We start from the raw sequence: 23266 nt of genomic DNA, 5'->3' as shown, positions 1-23266 counted from the left end.
TTAAAATTTTCTTTCAAACGAATCAAAGTGCAGGTGATCAGTGTCATCAGAGATCAGGGTTGAAAATTATCATGAAAACCATAGTCGCCAGCAGGGCCAGTTGAAGAAAAATCTTACTAGCCCTTCTCAAAATCAACTAGCCCTCCAATATAATGTGGCAGTCCTCTTTATGGTGATGCAAGATGGATACTCTCCAATAAAGCATTGTGCAGAGATACGGCCCAGATCTCGTATTAATACGTAATTACGGTTTTGTCGTTTAGATTACCTTGCATGTTCCATCAATTGCCTTAAAACCTGTATCAGTAAAGATTTAACCTATGCAGTTTTATAAATATATCTTTTTTCTTTTCATTTTTGCACTGAACGTTTTGGGTGATTTTCAGATGGTGTGGGTTTACAATTTAATAAATGTTTTTATATGAATTTTATCTTTACTTGCAATTAACTGTCGTTTGGAATAATCCTTGTAGTAATGGGAAATCATAGTGAGAGTTGAAACTACAAGATAGATTTTAATTTTGTCACAGAATAATATAAGCTAATTAAATAGGATTAATTTATAAACTTTAAATGTTAAAAAGTAGGTCTACCAGATAATTATGGCGTATCCAGTCCATTCCAATAAGCCAACGTCTTCAGGAATTAAAAAACCCACATGAAGTCTCTACAATATATTTTGAGCTATAACACACACACACACACACACACCAAAAAAAAAACCCACATGAAAATCCCTAGTAGATAAGAAATGACGGAAGTAAACATGCATTATCACTGTATGGTAAGAATGTGGATATGAAAAACTCTGGTCTGTGCTTACCGGTATACAGCAATACTATTCTCATGGTTCATATTTAGTTTTAACCCTAAAGGTTTAGCTTGTTGGTCGGTCACATACCATATTGATCTAGTATTTTGATGGCAATAAATATTGTTTAAATTAAACTTGAGCTATCTGTTTGCATGCAAATTTCTTTTCATTTCGGATTGGGTTTTTTTTAATAACTATTGTGAAAATGTGCATGCATTTTTCACCTTGTGTGATGTAAGCTTACTCTATTAAATTGTAATCAATAAATGGCTTCATAAGGTTCAGAGTTATTGAAATCAGTACTTATTTATTTTTAGTGAGGTTGCACAGGGGTGGGAATTTTCCTCGGATCAGCGGTTTTCCTTTCATGGAACATTGCGTTTCCTCGCATTTTAATTGTCCTTACCTTCAAAATGTGTCGGATTAACCTAGGATTTGAAGAATTTCCGGGACCCCTCTAGATTTCCTCTTTTTACAGTTTACCAATTGTCACCCCTGGTTGCAACAGTTACTGATTTAATAGTGCTGTATGCAGGCTTAAAATTGCAGTCGGTGAGCATTTTGCCGTAACATATTCTTAAGTTTGATACATTTCAACCAGAGGGACTATAGGTTTCAATGCTGTGAGATATTGAGCTTTATCATATACTGTTAGAGATCAAGTTTGACTTTCAATGGTGATTTACCCATTTTTGATTGTTATTGCCCTTGAACTGAGGAGATAAGAAGACATTTTTTGTGACTTTAATTTTTAGTGCTTCAAATTATTGAGATGAAATTTTGTGTGTAGCAGATCAAATTTTGTCTGTTACAGATCAAATTTGACTTTCATGGCAGTTTACCCATTTTTGACAATTATAACCCCATAACTTAGGAGATAAGAAAATTTGATGGACCCAGTAGGGGACATGTATTGCTTTAGCAGTACTCGCAGAATGCTTGTTTAAAATTCTAATTCTTGTTTTTTGTTGCAGACTCTGTCAAAACCATTTTTCATTCCGGTCAATGCCTCGGTCTCTGGTAAGTGCAGTACAAACAAATCGTCTCAAGCGGAAATGGTTTTGCAATTCAATGGACAGAAAGTTACCTTCATTTTCGTTGACAAGAGTAAAGAAGTCACTCTGGATAAAGTTTCTATGGCAATCATGACCACCGGTGCAGACTTCCCAGATGCAAAGAATAGTGAGTATTATAAGTGTAGATTTTGACGGACGGAAGTGTACCCGTACGCCCCGGCCAATCCTAAAAGGTGCCAAACACTTGACAGTGTGTCCTTTGAATGAATGGCCCTTCTAATCTGTTTAGGTCCACTATGACTTCCGTCAGTGGAGCTTTTCTAATAACGATTTTTATCATCCATTAAAGGCTTTTGTAGGAGATATCACTAGCACTATAATTTGCGATATTACCGCAGGAGATATTGCTTCTTATAATCTTGATTGGTCAAATTTTAATCACAAGACAATGTTTTGTTACGTCACTGTTAGAGGGGATGATTTTCCGTTTCAGATTTTGACACATTGCATTTCATATTTTTGCAAATTCCGTTTTTTTCTGTTTTTGTAGTGTCATGTTTTATTGTTATAAACTTTATACATTTGTTTTATTGTTCCAGCTCCGATCTGGTTTGCTATTGCTATTTTTTTTAAATACCTGTAAAAAAAAAAAAATTGAAACAAACTTTAAAAAAAAGAAAGAAGTGTATAAACCGCACCACTTGGTTCCCACCTTCATCCGTAAATAAACCGCACCTTTAAATAATCCGCGTTTAAAACAAAGCCACAAACTTAATTATGGTTAATTATTGTTTGTATTTAATAATAAAGAGATCCATTCTCCCTTAAATTCAAACAATAAATAATTGTTGATTGTGTGGCTTTCAGTTTCATTTCATCTGATAGATAGATTATGGGTATGTTTCATTTATAAACAAAACACACCGTTGACAAACCCCGCTATTTTCACGAAAATATGAACAAGAACTTTGGTAATGCATTGTTCATAATCTAACATTAGTTGCCAAAAAATATGTATAAATAAATAAATACATGACAACATTTTATTAGTTCCAGTATGATTACAAAGCGTGAACCAAAAAACCCCCAAAACAAATGGGCACACGTAAGAATTACTAGTACTCAATCGATTACACATTGTTGCTCTGTAACCTAACTAGCGTGCCATGTGCACAAATTATATATTCAAACGAGGTCGGGTCAAGCCAGTGGTTGTGAACCGAAACTAAGCACTGTTCTGTCGATCGTTTAAAGTTTCGACATTATTTTATAACTTTAAAAAAAACACATTTGCCTAGAATTATATATTCAGAGCCGGTTTAAGAATCAGCGGGGACTGTAGCACAAATAATAGCTGGGCCCAATTCCCAAGATATATATTTTGCAACCCCGGGGAGAGGTGAAAAATTACCTGGGGAAAATATACACAATGCCCCACTGCGGGACCCCCTGAACCACAGGGTCTGTAGCACGTGCTACATGTGTTACAATAATAAACCGGTGAGAAGAAAAGTAAAATGCTATTTTTGTGTGCAATTTAGAAAACAATCAGTTCAGAAATAAATAATGTGTAGTAAATTCCGCAGCATGAAAAAGTAGTTCCCTGTGGGACGGACTATAAATGTGAAATGTTTCCGTACAGATTAACGAATATGCCCGAAGTTTTACGAAATTACCTTTTCCATTCAAGTGTTGTGTAAATTGGCTATGCTTATGAATCGTAATAAGTATTATTGAAAAATATCGAAATTGAACGTACTAGAAATCTTATTATAATCAACATTCTAAAATTGTATTAGTACATGTTTATTTTTATATTTCAAGTTAAATTTCACTGTGTAAAGTGACACGGGTACACAGTCACATGCTTTGTTGCAAGCTTACGGCAATTAAGCGTAACTTCCGAGAATTAACGGTTCTGAAAATACAGTGCACTCCATGAATGTTCGCATACCAAAACACTATGCGTATATTATCAATATTGAATCTTTAAAAACTACCAAAAATATTTATTATGGTGTTTGAACCAGAAATACAACTTTTGAAGGTTATTTTTTTTAAATCGCAAATTCTGTTTCATTTACTAAATTCCGCGATTCCGTCTGGTTTTTTTGTGATCGCAGAAAATCATCCCCTCTACACTGTGTTTGTTTCAGCGCTAAACCTACCATCAGTGATGTCACACCACTGCCGTTTGGCTAGTTAACGAGTCTACCGCTGACATTCAACCCACATTACTGACATTGTTTACAACTGTCGCAAATGAAAAGAATGATAATGGATGATAAAAAGAATACCCTCCTCGTGTCTTGTGATATCATAATTTATCAGCACTCGTTGATAAAAGTACTTTTACTTTTAATAATACTTTTATCAACTCGTGCTAATAATTTGATATCACAAGACACTCAGAGAGTATCGTCCATGTCCAGCATCTATCCATCTGTCTGTTTGTAGACTTTTCCTTTGAAGTCTCGTCGTCTTCTACCTTTTTTTTTTTTTTGTGGGTGGGACATATCCAAGTGGTACAGCGCTTGCTCGATGCGCGGTCAGTCTAGGATCGATCCCCGTCGGTGGGCCCATTGGGCTATTTCTTGTTCCAGCCAGTGCACCATGACTGGTATATCAAAGGCCGTGGTATGTACTACCCTGTCTGTGCGATGGTGCATATAAAAGGTCCCTTGCTGCTAATCGAAAACAGTAGCCCATGAAGTGGCGACAGCAGGTTTCCTCTGTCAGTATCAGTGTTGTCCTTAACCATATGTCCGACGACATATAACCGTAAATAAAATGTGTGGAGTGCGTTATTAAATAAAACATTTCCTTCCTTCTTTCCATCCATCTGTCTGTTCATAGATTTTTCCTTTGAAGTCTTGTCTTCTACAGTTTTGATTAAATTGTTCTGAAACTTGGTACAATGATCCTCTGTGGCACTCAACACAAACTAATAGAGATTTTGAAATTTTTTAATTTTTATTAAATGTTGACCATCTTCTAATTTCCTTCGGATAGTTTGAAAAAGTGGTACTGTGATTCTCTGGAACAGTCTTCACAAAATATTAAGAGATATTTAGAAAATTTTGAATTTGTGAATTTGTGAATTTTTATTAAATTTAAACTTTTTAAATAGAAATTTAAATCTATGGGATGGTGTATATAAAAGATCCCTTGCTGCTAATCGAAAAGAGTAACCCATGAAGTGGCAGCAGCGGGTGTCCTCTCTCAATATCTGTGGTCCTTAACCATATGTCTGACGCTATATAACCATAATTAAAATGTGTTGAGTGCATCGTTAAATAAAACATTTCCTTGAAAATTTAAATTTAGTTTTTGAGCTGAAGGCTATTCTGATCCGTTTTCGTTCTTGTATCGTGTACCATGCACCATGCATAAAATTCACATTTTCAACTTCTCCAAAACTACTTGACTAATTTCAACTGAATTTTGTGAGTAGCTTCCTTGGCACATGGAGAAATCTATTTTTGAACTAGGTCATTCTGACCCCTTCAGGGGATTAGGAGGTGGGGCCAGAGGTGGGGAAAATTAAGTCAATTGTTGACAAATCTCTACTTACAAAAATGCTATAACTGAAGTCTTCAAATGCGTAAATTTAACCACATTAACAATCCTCTTGTTTTATTTCATTTCACAGCAAATAAGAGCACAACGTTTTCAGCCAAAGCAAACCTTGACCCGACGAAGGACAACACATATTATTACTGTCATAGTGATGATAATGTGCACTTTGCTGATAATAAAACTCTGCTCACCTTGAGAGTGAACCAACTACAGGCTTTCAATGTCAAGGACAACAATGTCACTGGAGAAGGTATGAGGTCATGTTTTGAGCTTTGCCGTTCTCGGCTATTTTGGACTAATGTGAAAATGCTTGTTCCAGCCAGTGCACCATGATTGGTATATTAACCTTTAGACTACTGGATTAATTTTTAACAAAAACCACGTTGAGTGGGTACAAGTTTATAATTTTTACTCACATATATTCACTTAAATGTTTCATAAATACATGAAATAAAGTTCATATAAGAATTGGTAAGTATTATTTTCGTGTCTTTTTTTGTAATTTTTATTATTTTAGATCGGCTAATGGTGATTAAAATTAGGCAAAAAATTGAAAAAGTTGCGTTTACTTATGGGCATTTGTGGCCAGCTGTCCAGTATTTATGTCCATTATTCCCGATAACAGTGGTTTTCTGACCAGAATTTTTTTTAAAACCCGAACTACGATTCATATTGCAATATTTGGTAATTTTCGTTGTTGGTAAAACGATCAAATTTATCATCAAATTAGCTGTTACAATCAGCTATCGATCCCTGAAAATTACCGCGACGTGCCGCTATTGTTGTCAAGCGAAAATACTTGCCGAAAACCACTTTTTGAACTCAAAATTTCAAGGTATTTTCAATTGAAAAAATCAAAACAAAAACCACCATTTTGAAAAAAAATCTTTTTTCTTTAATTATATTTCCGTTTCCGGTGAGTGTCGTGTGCAAAACGGCGGGAAATATGAATTGGGGAATGCACTGTATACAGTGTACAGTATATCAACTGACGTGACGTCGGGCGAGATATCTCGCCTGCAGTAGTCAGCTTAACGGCTGTGGTATATGCTATCCTGTATGGGATGATCCATATAAAAATGTAGCCAGTATCCTCTTAAATATTTGACATTCAATAGCTGATGATTAATAAATAAATGTGCTCTAGTGGTGTTATTAAACAAAACAAGCTTAACTTTTGAAAATTAACAAAAAAATTGCTGAATTTATTGATGTATAATGGTCACAAATTGTCTAAAATCAACTAGCATTTTTATACTAAATTTGTGACTAATACATCAATAAATTCACAAATACTTGTATAATTACAGACCACACATCAGTTTATAACATCCTTTCAGTGACCTGTTTTGCATGTCATTTCTTTCCAACTTAACCTGAAATTAACAAAAGGCATATTGATCCCCCTATGTAAGTGGACTGGCCCAAACATCCCAACAGTACAGGGGCGGGACGTAGCCCAGTGGTAAAGCGCTCGCTAGATGCGCGGTCGGTCTGGGATCGATCCCCATCGGTGGGCCCATTGGGCTATTTCTCATTCCAGCCAGTGCACCACGACTGGTATATCAAAGACTGTGGTATGTACTACCCTGTCTGTGGGTAACCAAAATGAGCTGAAGACAACTCCTGAAATGGTGCTAGCCGAGTAATCGCATGAAGTTTCAAATAAAATGTATTAACAATTTTATTGCAAGACAATTAATTTGCCACTCTACTAAAAAAAAAAAAAATTCCAGGCAATTGTGGAGGGGATCGAGATTGATCACTCGCATTTCCTGGTGAAGACTTTAGTTGGTAAACGTGTGCATTCTCCAAGTAGTGGGGCTAGACATAGCCCAGTGGTAAAGTGTTCACTTGATGCGCGGTCGGTCTAGGATCGATCCCCGCCAGTGGACCCATTGGGCTATTTCTCGTTCCAGCCAGTGCTCCACAACTGGTGTAACAAAGGCCATGGTATGTACCATCTTGTCTGTAGGATGGCATATATAAAAGATCCCTTGCTGCTAATTGAAAAGAGTAGCTCATGAAGTGGTGACAGCGGGTTTCCTCTCAATATCGGTGTGGTCCTTAACCGTATGTCTCAAACAATATAACCGTAAATAAAATGTGTTGAGTGTGTCTTTAAATAAAACAGTTCCTTCCTTCTCTAAGTTGTAGCATTAATTTTCAGGCTCTCTCTGCATGCGAGACCGAACCTCGACGACTGCTACACCGACGACAACGATGAAGCCCATCCCGAACCCTCCCCCAATCCAGAACAATTTCACAGTCAAAGAGAACCACACTGTGTGTATTTACATGCAGGCTGCATTCCAGATCTCGGTCATGTACACCAACAACAAGAATAAGGTACATTCAGTATAAGACTCCCATCATATGCTGCCATGTGGGATAGAAAAAGTACACACTAGTGTTTTCCCTAGCTTGTTTTAGCATTGTGCAGCACCATCCCATAATAGTCTAGCACCATCTTGCCGTAATCAGTGTCACGCTGCCCTGAAATTAAACCTGTCTTTTTCAGTAATTAATTATAAAATTGCCTTTATAAAACACCTAAAAAGGTATTATTAATTAATAAAATATGCCTTTTATATCTTTTGCCATTTATTTATTAAAGCAAGCACATAAATTACATTATTTCAATTTATTTTTGTGTATTTTTAACGAAATACAAGTGCCCCGAAAATGGTGAAAATGCCCCAGAAGTGTTTGGTCTACCATGCCTTGCCAAATTTCTAGGGAAATCACTACACCCGATGTCCCAGGGTCAAAATGTATACCACTGACATGATCGCATATGATGGAGTCCTTTGATCTCATCCATTCAGTAAATAAACAATTTATACGAAAAAAAAGTAACTTTTTAAAATTTATTTGACCATTTTATCATATTTGCTGTTTGTTTCATGTGTTACATATAATTTAACACTACAAATTAACAGATAGCTTTCATAATGAGTGTTTTAATAACAAAATATTTATTTAAAATTGTCTGACCTCGTATCATCATCTCACATTAATGATGACATTTACTAATGACGTCATATTAAACACAAGCACGTGATGCCCAATATGAGAGAGAAATGTCTTACATAAATTTCTTTCTAGAGATAGCTGTGTCCCATATACCTCAGGGTGAGAGAACATGCTATGAGGTCCTGTACTTGGTTAAAGTTGGGTACTAGAGGTATAGGTAGTACTAAACCAAATAACTTCGGAGGTGCACCTAACTTTCGATAACAGCAGTTAATACCACAAGTCCTGTGATTGGTGATAAATGTAAGTGTACTGGTTGTGAAAAAAAAATTAGTTTCATGTGGGCAAAAAATGTATGTGATATTATTTCATCTAGTACCACTGTCAAGTAGCCTTGTGCTTGAAAAAAAAAGAAGAAAAGAGTAAAATTTTGTGTGGAACTAGGGTAGTCATACATGCTACCCGTTATCTCTGAAATGAGCAGCTTGACCCCCAATTTTCTGACACTTTAAGGCTGAGGGATGGTAGCATTTATAACTGGTCTTTATGTTGATTGATACGCTTCAGGTAGGAGTTACCAGCGGTTGAAATAAGCACGTGTCCGTTTGTCCTTACAAGTGAAAATCTGCTCGGACAAACAAAATGTACCTTGGTGGTTATCTGGTGCACCAATAAAAAAAATTCAATGCAGTTTCATTTTGAGCAATCAAGAACATTGTCCTTGCACTTGAATAAAACAAATCATTTATTTGGACAAGTGAAATTATAGGTGGACAAGTAGATTTTTAGATGTACTTGTCCGGTGGACTAGTGAAATTTTCTGCTTATTTCCATCACTGGTTACTGTTGTAATCTGTGGGATATGATTTGGTAGTATACACCCTGTAACAATACACACCACGATACTTAATGACATGGGCCTCATTCCATGAAGGGATCTAGTGCTAAGATCACCGAGTACATATGGTTGTACCATTCCAAATAAAATCCCATAGGCAACCATGTTAACATTTGTACAAACACTATACATATGCAATATATCAACCAAACTATGACCCATAAAAAAAATTGTTACAACATAAATATAATGTATATTTTTCCATTTGTCAACAATTCCACTTATGTAAAGTATTTTTTCACTTTTTGTAACATAATGTACCAAAGCTGATCAACATTTTTGAAATGAAATATAAACTTTTTTTTCAATGGAACATATATTTATTCAGCAGTTCCACTGATGCAAAATATTTTTTTAATTTTTGTAACAGAATGTAACGAGGCTGTTCAACATTCCCAAATTGGTGAACGATGACACTGACGTGAAAGGGAACTGCAACACGACTCTGTACTCCAACCCTGCCCAGGAGCTGGAGATTTTCTTCTACAATTCCTGGTCTCTGAAGATGGTGTTCACCAAACCAAAGTCCAAGTCAACGCTGCTGTCTGCCGATGACTCAAAATTCTCCCTCAACGAAGTCATCGTCAAGCTAGACTTAAACACCACGATGTTCCCCGACGCCATGAAAAGTGAGTTCTTGGGGTTGTTTTTGAACTGTAATAGTGCAATTCTACGAAAAATTATGCCTCTGGAGTGAAATTTATTTCCCCCGTTATGCCTTTATTTTTCACATAGAATTATTTGTTAATAATCAATAAACCATAAAATACTCTGGTTTTAAATCAAAACTGTTCATGTGACCTGGCGGCCATCGTTAATTTGTGCTATTTCCTCCTAAGAATAGAACCCAAATTGCACTGAAATCTTTTTTCAAAACTGTCATCAAATAAACTTGAACTTATAGCATGATCTTGTTGCTTTTGAAGCTTAATTTTAAAGGGACACACCCTAGTTACGGCTAGTTGTTAACCATTACGGCGTTGTTTTTCGCTATTAAACCCATTTTTTCACAAATAAAATTGCGCTTTACTTACCGTTTATTATTTAGAATATACATTTCCATTTACCTGAAGTGTTTTTTGGTAATCCTGGTAATCCTGGTTTTTGTAATACCACAAAATGCATTTTTCGTATTTCTTAAAAACAGACGCACGTTTGAGAAAAAAACGTTGAGCAGACAAGGTCTAATCTATTTTTAGACGGGATATTTCCATTTCAATGTCACAGACGTTGGTATACCACGTGACTGTTATCATTTTGGTTCGGTTTGTTTTCTCGTGCACGGTTAGCGCAATCAACATCCGATTTGTTGTTGTTCATTTGTGAGATTTTTCTTCACAGTTCGTGAACATTTTCAGTAACAATAAAGTTCAGACAAGTAAGTATCTCAATACAAAACGTTACAAACCCTTAAAACCAATAATTTTGCTACGTCCTACGATATCTGGAGAGGGGATACAACCAGGACAGAACAGTTGGAACATGTCCAGGAGAGGTGAAAAGAACGCACCCCAAGTCTGTGAAATTTTTCGTGATGTAGGCATTGTTGTGCTTCGAGCGACATCTACCGGTGACATCAGAATACAAACTTTCAACATTATTACAAGCAATTGGGACATGGGGATTCCCATGGTATTTATCGATATAAAACCTGCTTTTTCACTCCATTTGATAAAAACGTGATCTAAGTGTGTTACAGGTTTGTAGATTAACCAAATTATAATTTATTTTCGCTGGATGGAACTAGGGTGTGCAGCTTTAATATTGCCCTCCTACAGTGCTACCATATATTTTTTTTAATATTATTTTAGTTGTGCCATGGTTACACAACATGGCCACATAATAATCTAAGTGGGCACACTAAGAATTAAAATTCATTGGTAACTGACATAACTCCCCCAGTCAGTAACTGATGCAACACATTAACACATACATGTACATTATTTTCCACTGTTACATTTCTTGTAGGCATAATGTAAGATTGTGAAATGTATTAATTTCCCAAACTAGAGTGAGTGTTATATAAAAAAAAAAAAAAAAAATTCTTGACCTGCAGGAACTGCAAATACTGTCACTCCTTAGAAGTTAATATGAAGATGTCTTTCACTAAAATAAAATAATCATTACTCAGTGTTTTCCCTAGCTTGTTTTAGCATGGTGCAGCACCAAGCCTCAATAGTCTAGCACCATCTTGCCTTAATCAGCACTATGTTGCCCTGAGATTAAAATAAGCCTTTTTCAGTAATTAATTCTAAAAATGTCTATAAAACACCAAAAAAGGTATTAATGAATAAACTATGCCTTTTATATATTTTGCCATTTCATTTACTAAAGCAAACAAATTACATCATGTTTATTTCAATTTTTGTGTATTTTTAATGAAAAACAAGTGCCCTGAAATTGGTGAAAATGCCACAAAAGTGTTTGGTCTAACATGCCTTGCCTAATTTCTAGGGAAATAACTATCAGTTAACAGTTTTTAAATAGATACTTGTATGTAGATGATAGTAGATGATAGCATTTTCACAAGCATCAATGCATATACCCTTATACTTCAAGATACATATTATATAGCTTTTGACGTGAGATGCACATAGAATTTGTTTCATTAGATATATTGTATTGCTTGTGATGTCAGAGGTAGATATTGTTTCATTAGCTTAGATTAATATATGTACAGCACCGTTTATTGTAAACAGTATCTATAATGTTCAATAATAATTACCGGTTACACAAATTTAGAATTGCAGTTTCATACATGTAATGGCAAGTCATTATTTTGCTAGTTTTACATTTATTTATGACAAATAACTACACATTAGATGATTTCATACATAATCTTTCATAATTAACTCAGAAAAATAAATCAACACTACACCGTACTGCCAGTGGTTTCCCATGAATTCTTGGCTAAAATTGTAAAGTACATAAACAGTTTGCATCAGTTATTCAACACAACAGCCAATCCTTTGTCATTGTGGAATTGCAACTTAAATTCAAAATGTGATTTCACACAATTAACTGTTGGTCACCTGCAATGGATTTTGTAATGATATAATTCTTTTTTACCTGTAAATGAAGTCATTTGGTTGTAATATTTTACGGGCATGCAATTTAATTCAAGAATCTTTACATTTCAAAAGATAAATAAAATAGTAATAATTTTTGGAAATGTATTATGCAATTGTATTATGAGATTGCCCCTTTAAATAGTTATAAATAGTAAATGTCCTTTCATTTGATAAATTGGTTACTACTCCTGAAAATATCCCAAGTTGCTGATATTTTTAGTAGAATACCTCCCAAGACAGCAACTTAGAAAATGATAGAATGAGAATCAAACATATTTGAACGAAGAGTCGGAAGACAAAGAGGTTGGAGAGGGAAAAGAACAGACTAGTGAAAAAGGGAGCAAGATAAAGTGAAATCAAACAAGAAAAAAAGACAGGACAGCAAGCTGAGAATAAACCCGCCCAAATTTTTAAGAAAGAATATGGGTTATTTACAATATCTGCCTTATTCCCATCGATCTCTTACAAAACATTTGGTTCGGTTCAGTCATTTGGTAATGTCATAAGAAAGTGAATGCAGTATATATACTTGGAAATTGCAACACAAAAAAATCATTACTTTTGATCAAGACGTACATGTAAACGTAAGCTGTTGTCTCATTGTTGAGGCATGTGTGCAGAAAATTTTGAAGGGAGTGGGTGTTTAAACTGGCTGGCATCGAGCGTGCAACTGCCCAAGTTACTGGAGGGGGTTGGTGTCTAGACTGGCCGGCATCGAGCGTGCAACTGCCCAAGTTACTGGAGGGGGTGGTGGAAAATTGTGAGAACCTGATGTCCTAAAATGCAATTTCTTGCATTCTACAAGTAAAATTCATCATGACAAATGCATATATATGCATATTAAAATAATAATAATAATTTGCTTCGTGCAGGGATAGGGTTGGGAAATGGGGGGGGGGGGGTTGACCCCCAACCCACCACCCTGAACATGCCCCCATTGTTAGTGTTTTTAATTCCCTTTTAATATTTATGTATTTCTTACAATTTAGATGAACCAGTTGCCAAAGACAAATGTTTTATTTTTAAAATATGTTCTTATTAGTTTTTATGATTAGTAAATGTTGTGTCGGTTACTTTTAGTATTATGTCAGTTACCCATTAATCAAGTTAATAAAAGATTCCTTCTAGAAAACTTAGTTCTTTTGTTCTAGTGATCATAGATTACCTGTGCACTACATTCTATTCTATATATACCATATATTGCTGTGTTTTAGCCGACTTTTGAAGTCTAGAAACACTTTCCAAAAGAAGAGTCGACTTATACACGGAGGCAACAAATTGGAGTATAAAATTCCAATCGAAAATACGCCTGACTGTGACTTATAAATTTTGATCAGACCCTTAGCCTTTCACAGATTAAGTACCGTATATCTTCGCCTATAAGTCGAATTTTTTTCACCCAAAAATTATTTTATAACTTGGGGGGTCGACTTATAAGAGGGTAAAAAAAATTCACCAAAAAATATTACTGTTTTGGGGATTATTTTACAAGTTTTACTGTTGAAGTATGCCATGTATTTATACTCAAATATGTTAATTTGACACATTTATTTTTTATAACCTATTTTTTGGGCAATTCGGTTTTGGTTATGCAATCTCACTATGCCAAGACAACAGTCCACTACTTAGTTAAATAAACAGTCATCACTAATAGTAAAAAATGTAAAACAATACTAATTACTGTTGCCTGAGTTTTTTTGAAATCTGGTCACTGCATAATCCAAACAATGATTAACGTCATGAAATTACTGAGCTTTCCCTTAAATAGACGATCTTGCAGTTCATCTCATCATTTGGTACAAAAAAGTGTACTTTCAGAGTATTCCTTACATTAATATGGCGGCAAAACTGATACCATCTAGTGATCTGTTGTCAGTGTTGAAATAAAGTTGTTGTCTGTGCACAAAACCATCTGTACAATACTATACAGTCAGTCAAACACCAGTTTACTAAGGGAATATTTCGTTTGAGCATGTAATAATGATAGTTGGATTGATACAATGTACAAAAACGTGTTTTTTGTAAAAATTTTCTTTTGTTCAAATATTTATTGTTCTCATGTGCTGAAAATAAGAAATATTTCAATATTTATAAGTAGTTTTTCATGGGTCGACTTATAAACGGGTCAATGAAAAAATAAGTTTTCAGGGCTTGAAATTAGGGACTCGACTTATAGCCGAGATCGCCTTACAGGCGAAGATATACGGTAACAATAATTTGTGCACCGTATAAATAAAACACCCCATCATGCAATATTATGCAGTTTTTTGTTCTTGAATGCATTATAAGTTTGATGAATAATAATAAAAAAATTACTTGTTTTATTGTCATTTCAATGGTAAAAACGTATTCTTTCCAACTGTCCGCCATCTTTGTTTGACCTGTGCTGGGACCAGTCTTTCATATAGCAAATTTAAGATACAAAACAGTGTTTTTTCTTCAAACAAGTATTATATTTCTAATAATTATTGTTTTGTTGGGAGGGTGCATTAAACTGTAAAGTAATGCCATAAATAAATTAAGCTCATTATTAACATTATCGACTGAAAAAACATAACATGAATTTCAGGACAATAATTACTCCCACTATTGTCACATGACAATACCATATACAGTGAACAGCTACAGTCACGGACCACATGATCTTTTGTTTCTGTGTGTGTGGTGAGGGATTAAACATGCCTCAATGATTTTACGTTTTGCTGTCCAGTGAATAAATTAATTACTTGTGTGCAGTGATATGTTGTTACAGCTTGAATTATTTATTTTTCTGTTATGCTTTATCAGTTCTAAATTATTTTTCACGGCATGGTAGATGTTAGCATTGCCGCATTGATTGCGATCGCGAGTACCGTTTTTGTAATAATAATAATAATAATAATAAAATTCTTTATTTTCAGAGGGTAAACACATTCAGTACAAGGTGACTGATCTCCCATGAGGCCCTCTCTAATCTAATAATTAAAGGGAAAACAAATATAATGAACAAGAAAAGCACAAGTCAATTTGTTAACAGTATTATTGAAATCGATACAACATACAGTTGGACAAAAGATGACCTCGGCTTATACACAAGGCCGATGATTTTGTACTAGATATTTAGGGTCAAACTAAGAGGTCGGCTTATCCAAGGAGTCGGCTAATACACAGCAATATACGGTACCTGAAAACTTGATGCTTCAGATTCAGAGAATTATGGCAAGTTCAAAGACATGTCAAATACAAGTTACTTTTTTTGTTGCGTCAGTTACCCACACTTCATTTGTGATTGTAGTTGCACTGAGATTGTATGCAAAGAAATGTTCTTTTAACATGACTTAATCACAACATATTTATTTCAATCAAAAATACTTATTGAATACTTTAAAAAAAAAAAAAAAAAAATCAAAGACGTTAAATGTCTGAATGTTGCGTCGGTTACCGTGGAATTGCCCAATAAGAATTATGTTGATTCATCCACTCATCAGGGTCGAGACGTAGCCCAGTGGTAAAGTGCTTGCTTGATGCACGTTCAGTCTGTGATCAGTCGATATCTGTGGGCCCACTGGGCTATTTCTCATTCCAGCCAGTGCACCAATACTGGTATATCGATGGCCGTAGTATGTGCTGTCCTGTCTGGGATGGTGCATATAAAATGATCCATTGCTTCTAACAGAAAAATATAATGGATTTCCTCTCTAAGACTGTTAAAATTACCAAATGTTTGACATCCAATAGCCTATTAGTATTTAATGTGCTCTAGTGGTGTCGTTAAATAAAACTAACTTAACTTTTAACAACCCGTCAAGAATGTAGGTCTGTTTTTGCGTCAATTTGTTTTCATTTAAAACTTTTAAGATCATTTGTAAGGTGATTTTTCAGCTTTTAAGCAAAATTCCATGGAAGAGTGTTATATTCATTTTAACAAAGTATACTGGATTTTTTCTGACCTTTATGTAAAGGGGAGTGAGGACAGGATTTAACGTAATGCTCACTTGAAGTGCTTGTGTCACAGCATCGAACCACCTCGGTTGGTCCATTCAACTGATTTGTTTTTTTCCCCCATTCCAACTGGTATGTGCTTTCCTGTCTGTGGGAAGTGCATATAAAAGATCCCTTACTGCATTAGGAAAAATGTTACGGGTTTCCTCTGACTACGTGTCAGAATTACCAAATGTTTACATCCAGTAGCCGATAATTGATTAATGTGGTGTCGTGAACTAGTTGTTCAGACGTTTATCCGATTTGAGCCGTTTTGTGTATAATAGTTTTCACATTTTTACATGGAATGATTTTAATTAAACAATGTGCCGGGTTGTTAGATTTTGCCTTTTCTCATTTGCAGACCAGAATCTGTCGGCAAGTGTTTCGAACCTGACGTATTTCGGTGGGAACAATGGAGGCGCGTTCAAGTGTAACAGCAACCAGACGATCATGAGCAACCAGATGGGCATCTCCCTCTTCTCGTCTGACCTCATGTACAAGGCATTCGGCACATCCAACAGCACCGACTTCGGATCAGGTACTGTAAGCCTTGTAAGGGGTGGAATGTAGCCCAATTTGTTTTAACAAGCACTCGCCTGATGCACAGTCTGTCTAGGATCGATCCCCATCTATCGGGTCATAGGTTTTAACAAGCACTCGCCTGATGCGCAGTCGGTCTAGGATCGATCCCCAGTCTTGTCAAGTCAGGTTGTAGGTTTGAACAAACACATTCAGAACAAGCTGTTGTATCACTTGCCTGTCATGGGTGCAGCTGTCGACTTTTGCCGGATTTTCCGTCCAGGACAGGAAAAGGTTTCAGCTTTGGGGTGGGTGGAGGTGTAGCCCACACTGGCATGTGCAAGGGAGCACAAGCAGTCTAACCAGGGTCAGTAGCAGGCGAGGGTTGGTTTTGGTGCTATTGAATTTGCAAATGTCCCATAGATTTAAAGCCAAATAGAAAATGATGCGTAATTTCTTGAAGGTAATTTAGAATGATTCATCAAAATTGAAAATGGAGCTAATTGGTCGATTTGAATTAGTTGATCGAAAGGTAGCTCCTTGCTGGAACCTTTTGGGATTGGGTAGAGTGAGCCGGTATTTTGTCAGACTCCCGGTGTGGGGTAGCTCACTGGTAAAATGCTCGCTTTGATGCGCGGTCAGTTTGGTTTTGATCCGCGTCAGTGGGCCTATTGGGCTATTTTTTGCTCCAGCCAGTGCTATCCTGTCAATGGGATGATGCATATAAAAGATCCCTTACTGCTAATCGAAAAAGAGTAGCCTATGAAGTGGCGACAGCGGGTTTCCTCCCTCAATATCTGTGTGATCCGTAACCATATGTCTGACGCCATATAAGCATAAATAAAATATGTTGTCATTAAATAAAACATTTCCTTCCTTCCCTCTGTCTATGAGCCTATTGGGCTAGTTATACCCACCTGGTAAAACATCTGGGTGTGTTGTATAAAATTTGTACCCACCTGTCTGCTTAATGTAGTAATTTAGTTAAATGTTATCTTTCCTGATCTAATCGGTGCATTTGCATGTCTTGGCGAGTAATGTTAGAAGTAATCATCAGATTTAGCATTTTTTTATTGTGTGTAATATATAAAATACCATTCATTTTCGCTAGGTAACATTTTGACGAAACTTGTGAACTATCCATGGTATCTGGCCTCACTTCTGTTCGAGCAGGTACTAATATGGGAAGTTCACTCGTTACGTAAGAATATCTAGTGAAAACGAGAGTGTATTTTATATTTCTTAACTGGCCTCGGTGGCGTCGTGGCAGGCCATCGGTCTATAGGCTGGTAGGTACTGGGTTCAGATCCCAGTCGAGACATGGGATTTTTAATCCAGATACCGACTCCAAACCCTGAGTGAGTGCTCCGCAAGGCTCAATGGGTAGGTGTATACCACTTGCACCGACCAGTGATCCATAACTGGTTCAACAAAGGCCATGGTTTGTGCTATCCTGCCTGTGGGAAGCGCAAATAAAAGATCCCTTGCTACTAATCGGAAAGAGTGGCCTATGTAGTGGTGACAGCGGGTTTCCTCTCAAAATCTGTGTGGTCCTTAACCATATGTCTGACGCCATATAACCGTAAATAAAATGTGTTGAGTGCGTCGTTAAATAAAACATTTCTTTCTTATATTTCTTGTTCCAGCCAGTGCGCACGACAGGAATATCAACTGCTGTAGTATATACTGTCCTGTCTGTAGAATGATGCATATAACAGATACCTTGTTACTAATGGAAAAAAATGTAGCTTGTGCTCCCTTTTCTAAGATCCAGAATTACCAAATGTTTGACATCCAATAGCCAATGATTAATAAATGTGCTCCAGTGGTGTCGTTAAAACAAAACTTTTACCTAATACTTGTGGGATGTAGGTCAGTGAGGTGCTGTTCTCACCTGAGATGCGGGGCGGGACGTAGCCCGGTGGTAAAGCTTTCGCTTGATGTGCAGTCAGTCTAGGATCGATTCCCGTCGGTGGACCCATTGGGCTATTTCTCCTTTCAGCCATTGCCCCACAACTGGTGTAATAAAGGCCGTGGTATGTACTATCCTGTCTGTGGGATGGTGCATATAAGATACAGGGCTTCTAGAATGTTTATCAAATCCACTAGCCATGGGATCAGTGATTTTATAATTCACTAGCCACAATTAAAATTTCACTAGCCCTTCTAGACTTTTATGTTAATACAATTTTACTAAATAATAGTAGCAATCGGTTATGTCACCTGAAGACAGAGATAGGGCATAAAAACTAACATTGATGGTTGGGTTGGGGGTAGGATATTCATATTTACAAAAGTATCTGCAACATTTGACTTTTTTTCACTAGCTGTTAGGCATGGCAATAGTAGTTATTTACTAGCCAAACATGAATATCACTAGCCATGGGAGTGGGGCTACCATAATCTAGAAGCCCCGTCTGGTATGACAATAGTAGTTATTTACTAGCCAAACATGAATATCACTAGCCATGGGAGTGGGGCTACCATAATCTAGAAGCCTCGTCGGGCATGGCAATAGTAGTTATTTACTAGCCCAACATTGAATATCACTAGCCATGGGAGTGGGGCTACCATAATCTAGAAGCCTTGCAAGATATGATAAAATAAAATACATAGTTTGCCAAGTGCAAGCTGCTGCAGTGACATGTTGCTAATACTTCGTTGTGGTTGTTGTAGATGTCAGTGAGTGTCCCGATGATGAAGAGACAAACAGCACCGTTCCCATCGCTGTTGGTGCCGCTCTCGCTGGTCTGGTGGTTATCGTACTCATCGCGTATCTGATTGGACGCAAAAGAAGTCGACGTGCAGGATACGAATCTGTGTAAATGACATGATGGAGTAACGATCAACGACGACGATGTCGGGAAGTCGCCAAACTGTTCTATTTGGTCTGCCTTTGTGATGTGATCTATTCAGTCTGCCTTGGTTGATCTAGGGGAGGGTTGGTCATAGGGAGGGTTCAGTTTTGCTGGGGGGGGGGGGAGGGGGTTGAGGTTTGGTCATGGGGAGGGTTGGTAATGGGAAGGGTTCATCTTTACTGTGGGGGAGGTTGAGGTTTGTTTTTGGGGAGGGTTGGTCATGGGGAGGGGTCGATTTTACTGTAGGGGAGGTTGAAGTTTGCACTAAGAGAGGGTTCAACTTTAGTGTAGGGGAGGGTGAGATTTGCTCTATGGAAGGATGGGAGGGTTCAGGGTTGGTCATTGGAGGGTTGAGTGTTGGAACTATAGAGGATAGAGGATTGGACTAGGAGTGGATATGGGGGGGGGGGGGGGGGGGGTAGTAGTTTAACAATTTAGGATAATAATTTAATTCAGGAGAGTTGGGAATAGGTTTAAGTGAGAGCCAAGTATAGATATTTCAGGCTAATTCGTAACTATTGGCAACATAGGTTTGTGGTTGTCATTAAAAATAAAATTAAAACTAAGGTAATTGGAATTATTTTGTGTATGATATTCTATTTTTAAATTTAAATAAATTGACGTAGGAGGGGGTAGTAATGGTTTTAAATTTAAAAAAAAGAAGAAAGGAAAATATACTAGGAGTAAAACCTTTATATAGGATATTTATCTGATTGGTAATTACCTATATAACTAACCTAATATGTTTAACATGTAAATAAACAGTAGGTTGCCATGGAGAGGAATGGAGTTACGGTATTTAAATTAAGAGACATTCCTACTGAAATGCTACATCTGTAAAATGGCAGGTTGGTGCATTCAAATGTGTTGTTTTTTTCCATCATTTTATTTTTAGAAATATTCATCCTACAATATAACTAGTGCAAAATACTTTTCATGCAGCTTGTTATGATTTTTCTCCATTTTGTTTAATGTTTTTTGAACTTAAGAACAGGAGTATTGTTTTATTTTTGCCCAATCAGTATATAACAAATTTAAATTTCCATAATCTAGATAGCTAGATATATTTTTTTCCAAGTTCACTTTTGTTCATCATGTATATTTCCAATTTAAAATGTAGACAAATGTTTTGATTTCTGTTCATTACGTACACAAGAAAATTTATGACTTGTCAGTTTGTAATTATTCTGTAATTGATATATTTAAAAATTGTAAATAATATATTAAAATAGTGCTATTTTTTATTAATGTTATTTGTTTAGTAATAGTGAAGATTTTAAAAATTAGATTTTTGTTTTGTTTGTGTATGACATTATTGCATAGTCAATGTTTTGTGCCCATTGTTGTATTAGTGGATGGTAGTGATGTGTGTGTGTGTGTGTGAGAATTTCATTATAACTATTTGGTGATGTTACTACAAAAGGATAGAAGTTTTCTTATATTGTATTACTCCATAATGAATCGAACTGCATTGAGATTTTGAACAAAGGTCAAAATTCAGACTACTTCAAAAGTGGGAATTACCTCATGGAATTTAGCAGAACACAGGAAGCTAACACTTGTTAACTATAAAAAGATAAAAGGAGCTGTTGTATTAATAATTTCATACTATTAAGACAAAACAATTGTTGTTGAATATCCATGAATGAGAAAAGCACAAATCTTACTGCCTTTGGATTTACACGGTAATTGGTAAACAATACAAGCAGTTTAAAATTGGTCGGTTTTCATTTCCTCAAGAATTGCTGATTTTATTGTTTGAAACAGAACCCAGTGATTTTAGAATCCAAATGAGTAATGGTTCTTGAGAAAAAAAAGATTATTTTATTATAACTAAGTGGGTTTAGGTAAGATGAGAAGGGGAGATAATTCATACTGTTGCAGTAAATGAACAATTCACAATTCAGATATTCTGTTCTTTGTCATTTTTGACTGGTCTTCAGTCCTGTTTCGTCCTGTCCATTTTATTTTATTTTAATTTCTATCAGTCAGTAACATTATATACTGAACTATATTGAAAATGCATCAAACATCAGTTGTTATTGCTATCGCAGGTGTGACATTGTTGTAAAACATGCAATAACACTTAACTCTTCTGTACAATTTTGGGGTCACTTATTGCCTACCAGAATGTATCCAGTTACACAAAATGTATTTTTTCTTATCGTATCCTTTTGGCAACTTCAAGTTTGACTGATGCATTTTCAATGAAGTTCAGTATAGTTGAGCATACATGTATATTTGCTGCTTGCGTGGATTTCCGGTTTAAATGAACCACATACTGGCTTTGTTTAGGGGTGACAAGTGGGAGAGGTCTATTTTTTTTATTTGTGTCTTGTAGCAATTGCAACTTGTTAAATTTTTAAGCCCTTGAACCCATAAGTTTTTTTGGGGGATACATTTGCACCAATGAATCCCATTTTAATATTAGATTCTTTGGAGTTTTGCCATTTCTGAATGGTGCCACAATGTTAACGGTGCTTTATGTAACAAGTAACACTATTTAAAGGAATTATCCAGAGTTTGCAACCATTGTAAACTCAGGACAGTCCATGAATATAAAGTGAAAATTGGTCTTCCGGTATATAGGTCTCTCAAAAGCATTTTCGTAGCCCAGTGGTAAAGTGCTCGCTTGATGCGCAGTCTGTTTGGGATCAATCCCCGTCAGTGGACCCATTGGGCTATTTCTCGCTCCAGCCAGTGCACCATGACTGGTACATCAAAGGCTGTGGTATGTACTATCGTGTCTGTGGGATGGTGCATATAAAAGATCCCTTGCTGTGAGTAGACCATGAAATAGCGACAGTGGGTTTCCTCTTCTCAATACCTTTGTGGTCCTTAACCATATATCTGACATCATATAACCATAAATAAAATGTGTTAAGTGCGTTGTTAAATAAAACATTTCCTTCTTCCTTCTCAAAGCATTTTTGTTTTTTTTTAAATTGTAAGCCATAAATAGTCATTGTAATTTGTATATAAAAATTTCATGTCATAAATGGGTCATTGTGACCTAATTTCAAGATTTAATTTTCATTAATTGTTGATTTTTCTAAAAAAAAAAATGAAATCAATTAGGTTAGTTACTTATATATTAAAGATTTCTCTTTTTCAATGCTACCAGTTTTGACTAAAACAATGAATAGTGTACTCAAAACTTGCACCAGCACTGAATCACTTGCTAATTGCGGAAAATGATCATGATTCAATGACAATGACCATCATTCAAGAAGAATGGCAATCATTTAAAGATCTGTTAACAATTTATATTCAATTATCATATGTTTGGATTTGCTTATTATAGTTGGTAAGTCTTTTGTGCATAATTTAATACCTTTACAAATCAGTGTAAATTGTTTTAACTGATGTCAGTAAATCAGAATTACTTTCTAACTCATCATCTGTATATTTAAAACTATTTTGGGGTGGTGGTCTGCTAGTGTCCTACAGGACTAATTCATCCCATTTTTACTTGTCCTTTCTGAAATTTGTTTTTGTCGCCAAAAGGTTTAAAAGACTTTAGCAAAATTTAAGTTTATTCCACTGGGCTGCACAACATCCACTAAATTGAG

At 35.9% G+C, this 23266-nt stretch overlaps 1 protein-coding gene across 2 annotated transcripts in view; it reads left to right on the top strand.

Moving 5' to 3' along the window:
- LOC121372430 (lysosome-associated membrane glycoprotein 1-like) overlaps positions 1-21596 on the top strand; it is a 34095-nt gene extending 12499 nt beyond the window's left edge. For both annotated transcript variants that reach the window (XM_041498744.1, XM_041498737.1), the window contains 6 exons: positions 1789-1996; positions 5483-5659; positions 7580-7758; positions 9654-9912; positions 16679-16855; positions 19513-21596. In XM_041498744.1, the coding sequence (XP_041354678.1) occupies positions 1789-1996; positions 5483-5659; positions 7580-7758; positions 9654-9912; positions 16679-16855; positions 19513-19661 (1149 nt within the window). In that variant the 3' untranslated portion in view covers positions 19662-21596. The remainder of the gene's footprint in view (positions 1-1788; positions 1997-5482; positions 5660-7579; positions 7759-9653; positions 9913-16678; positions 16856-19512) is intronic.
- Positions 21597-23266: the final 1670 nt, after the last annotated feature.

The sequence above is a fragment of the Gigantopelta aegis genome, chromosome 1 (assembly GCF_016097555.1).
Source record: "Gigantopelta aegis isolate Gae_Host chromosome 1, Gae_host_genome, whole genome shotgun sequence".
Lineage (NCBI taxonomy): Eukaryota > Metazoa > Mollusca > Gastropoda > Neomphalida > Peltospiridae > Gigantopelta > Gigantopelta aegis.
The sequence above is the reverse complement of the archived record's forward strand: the minus strand, read 5'-3'. Positions and strand labels throughout refer to the sequence as shown.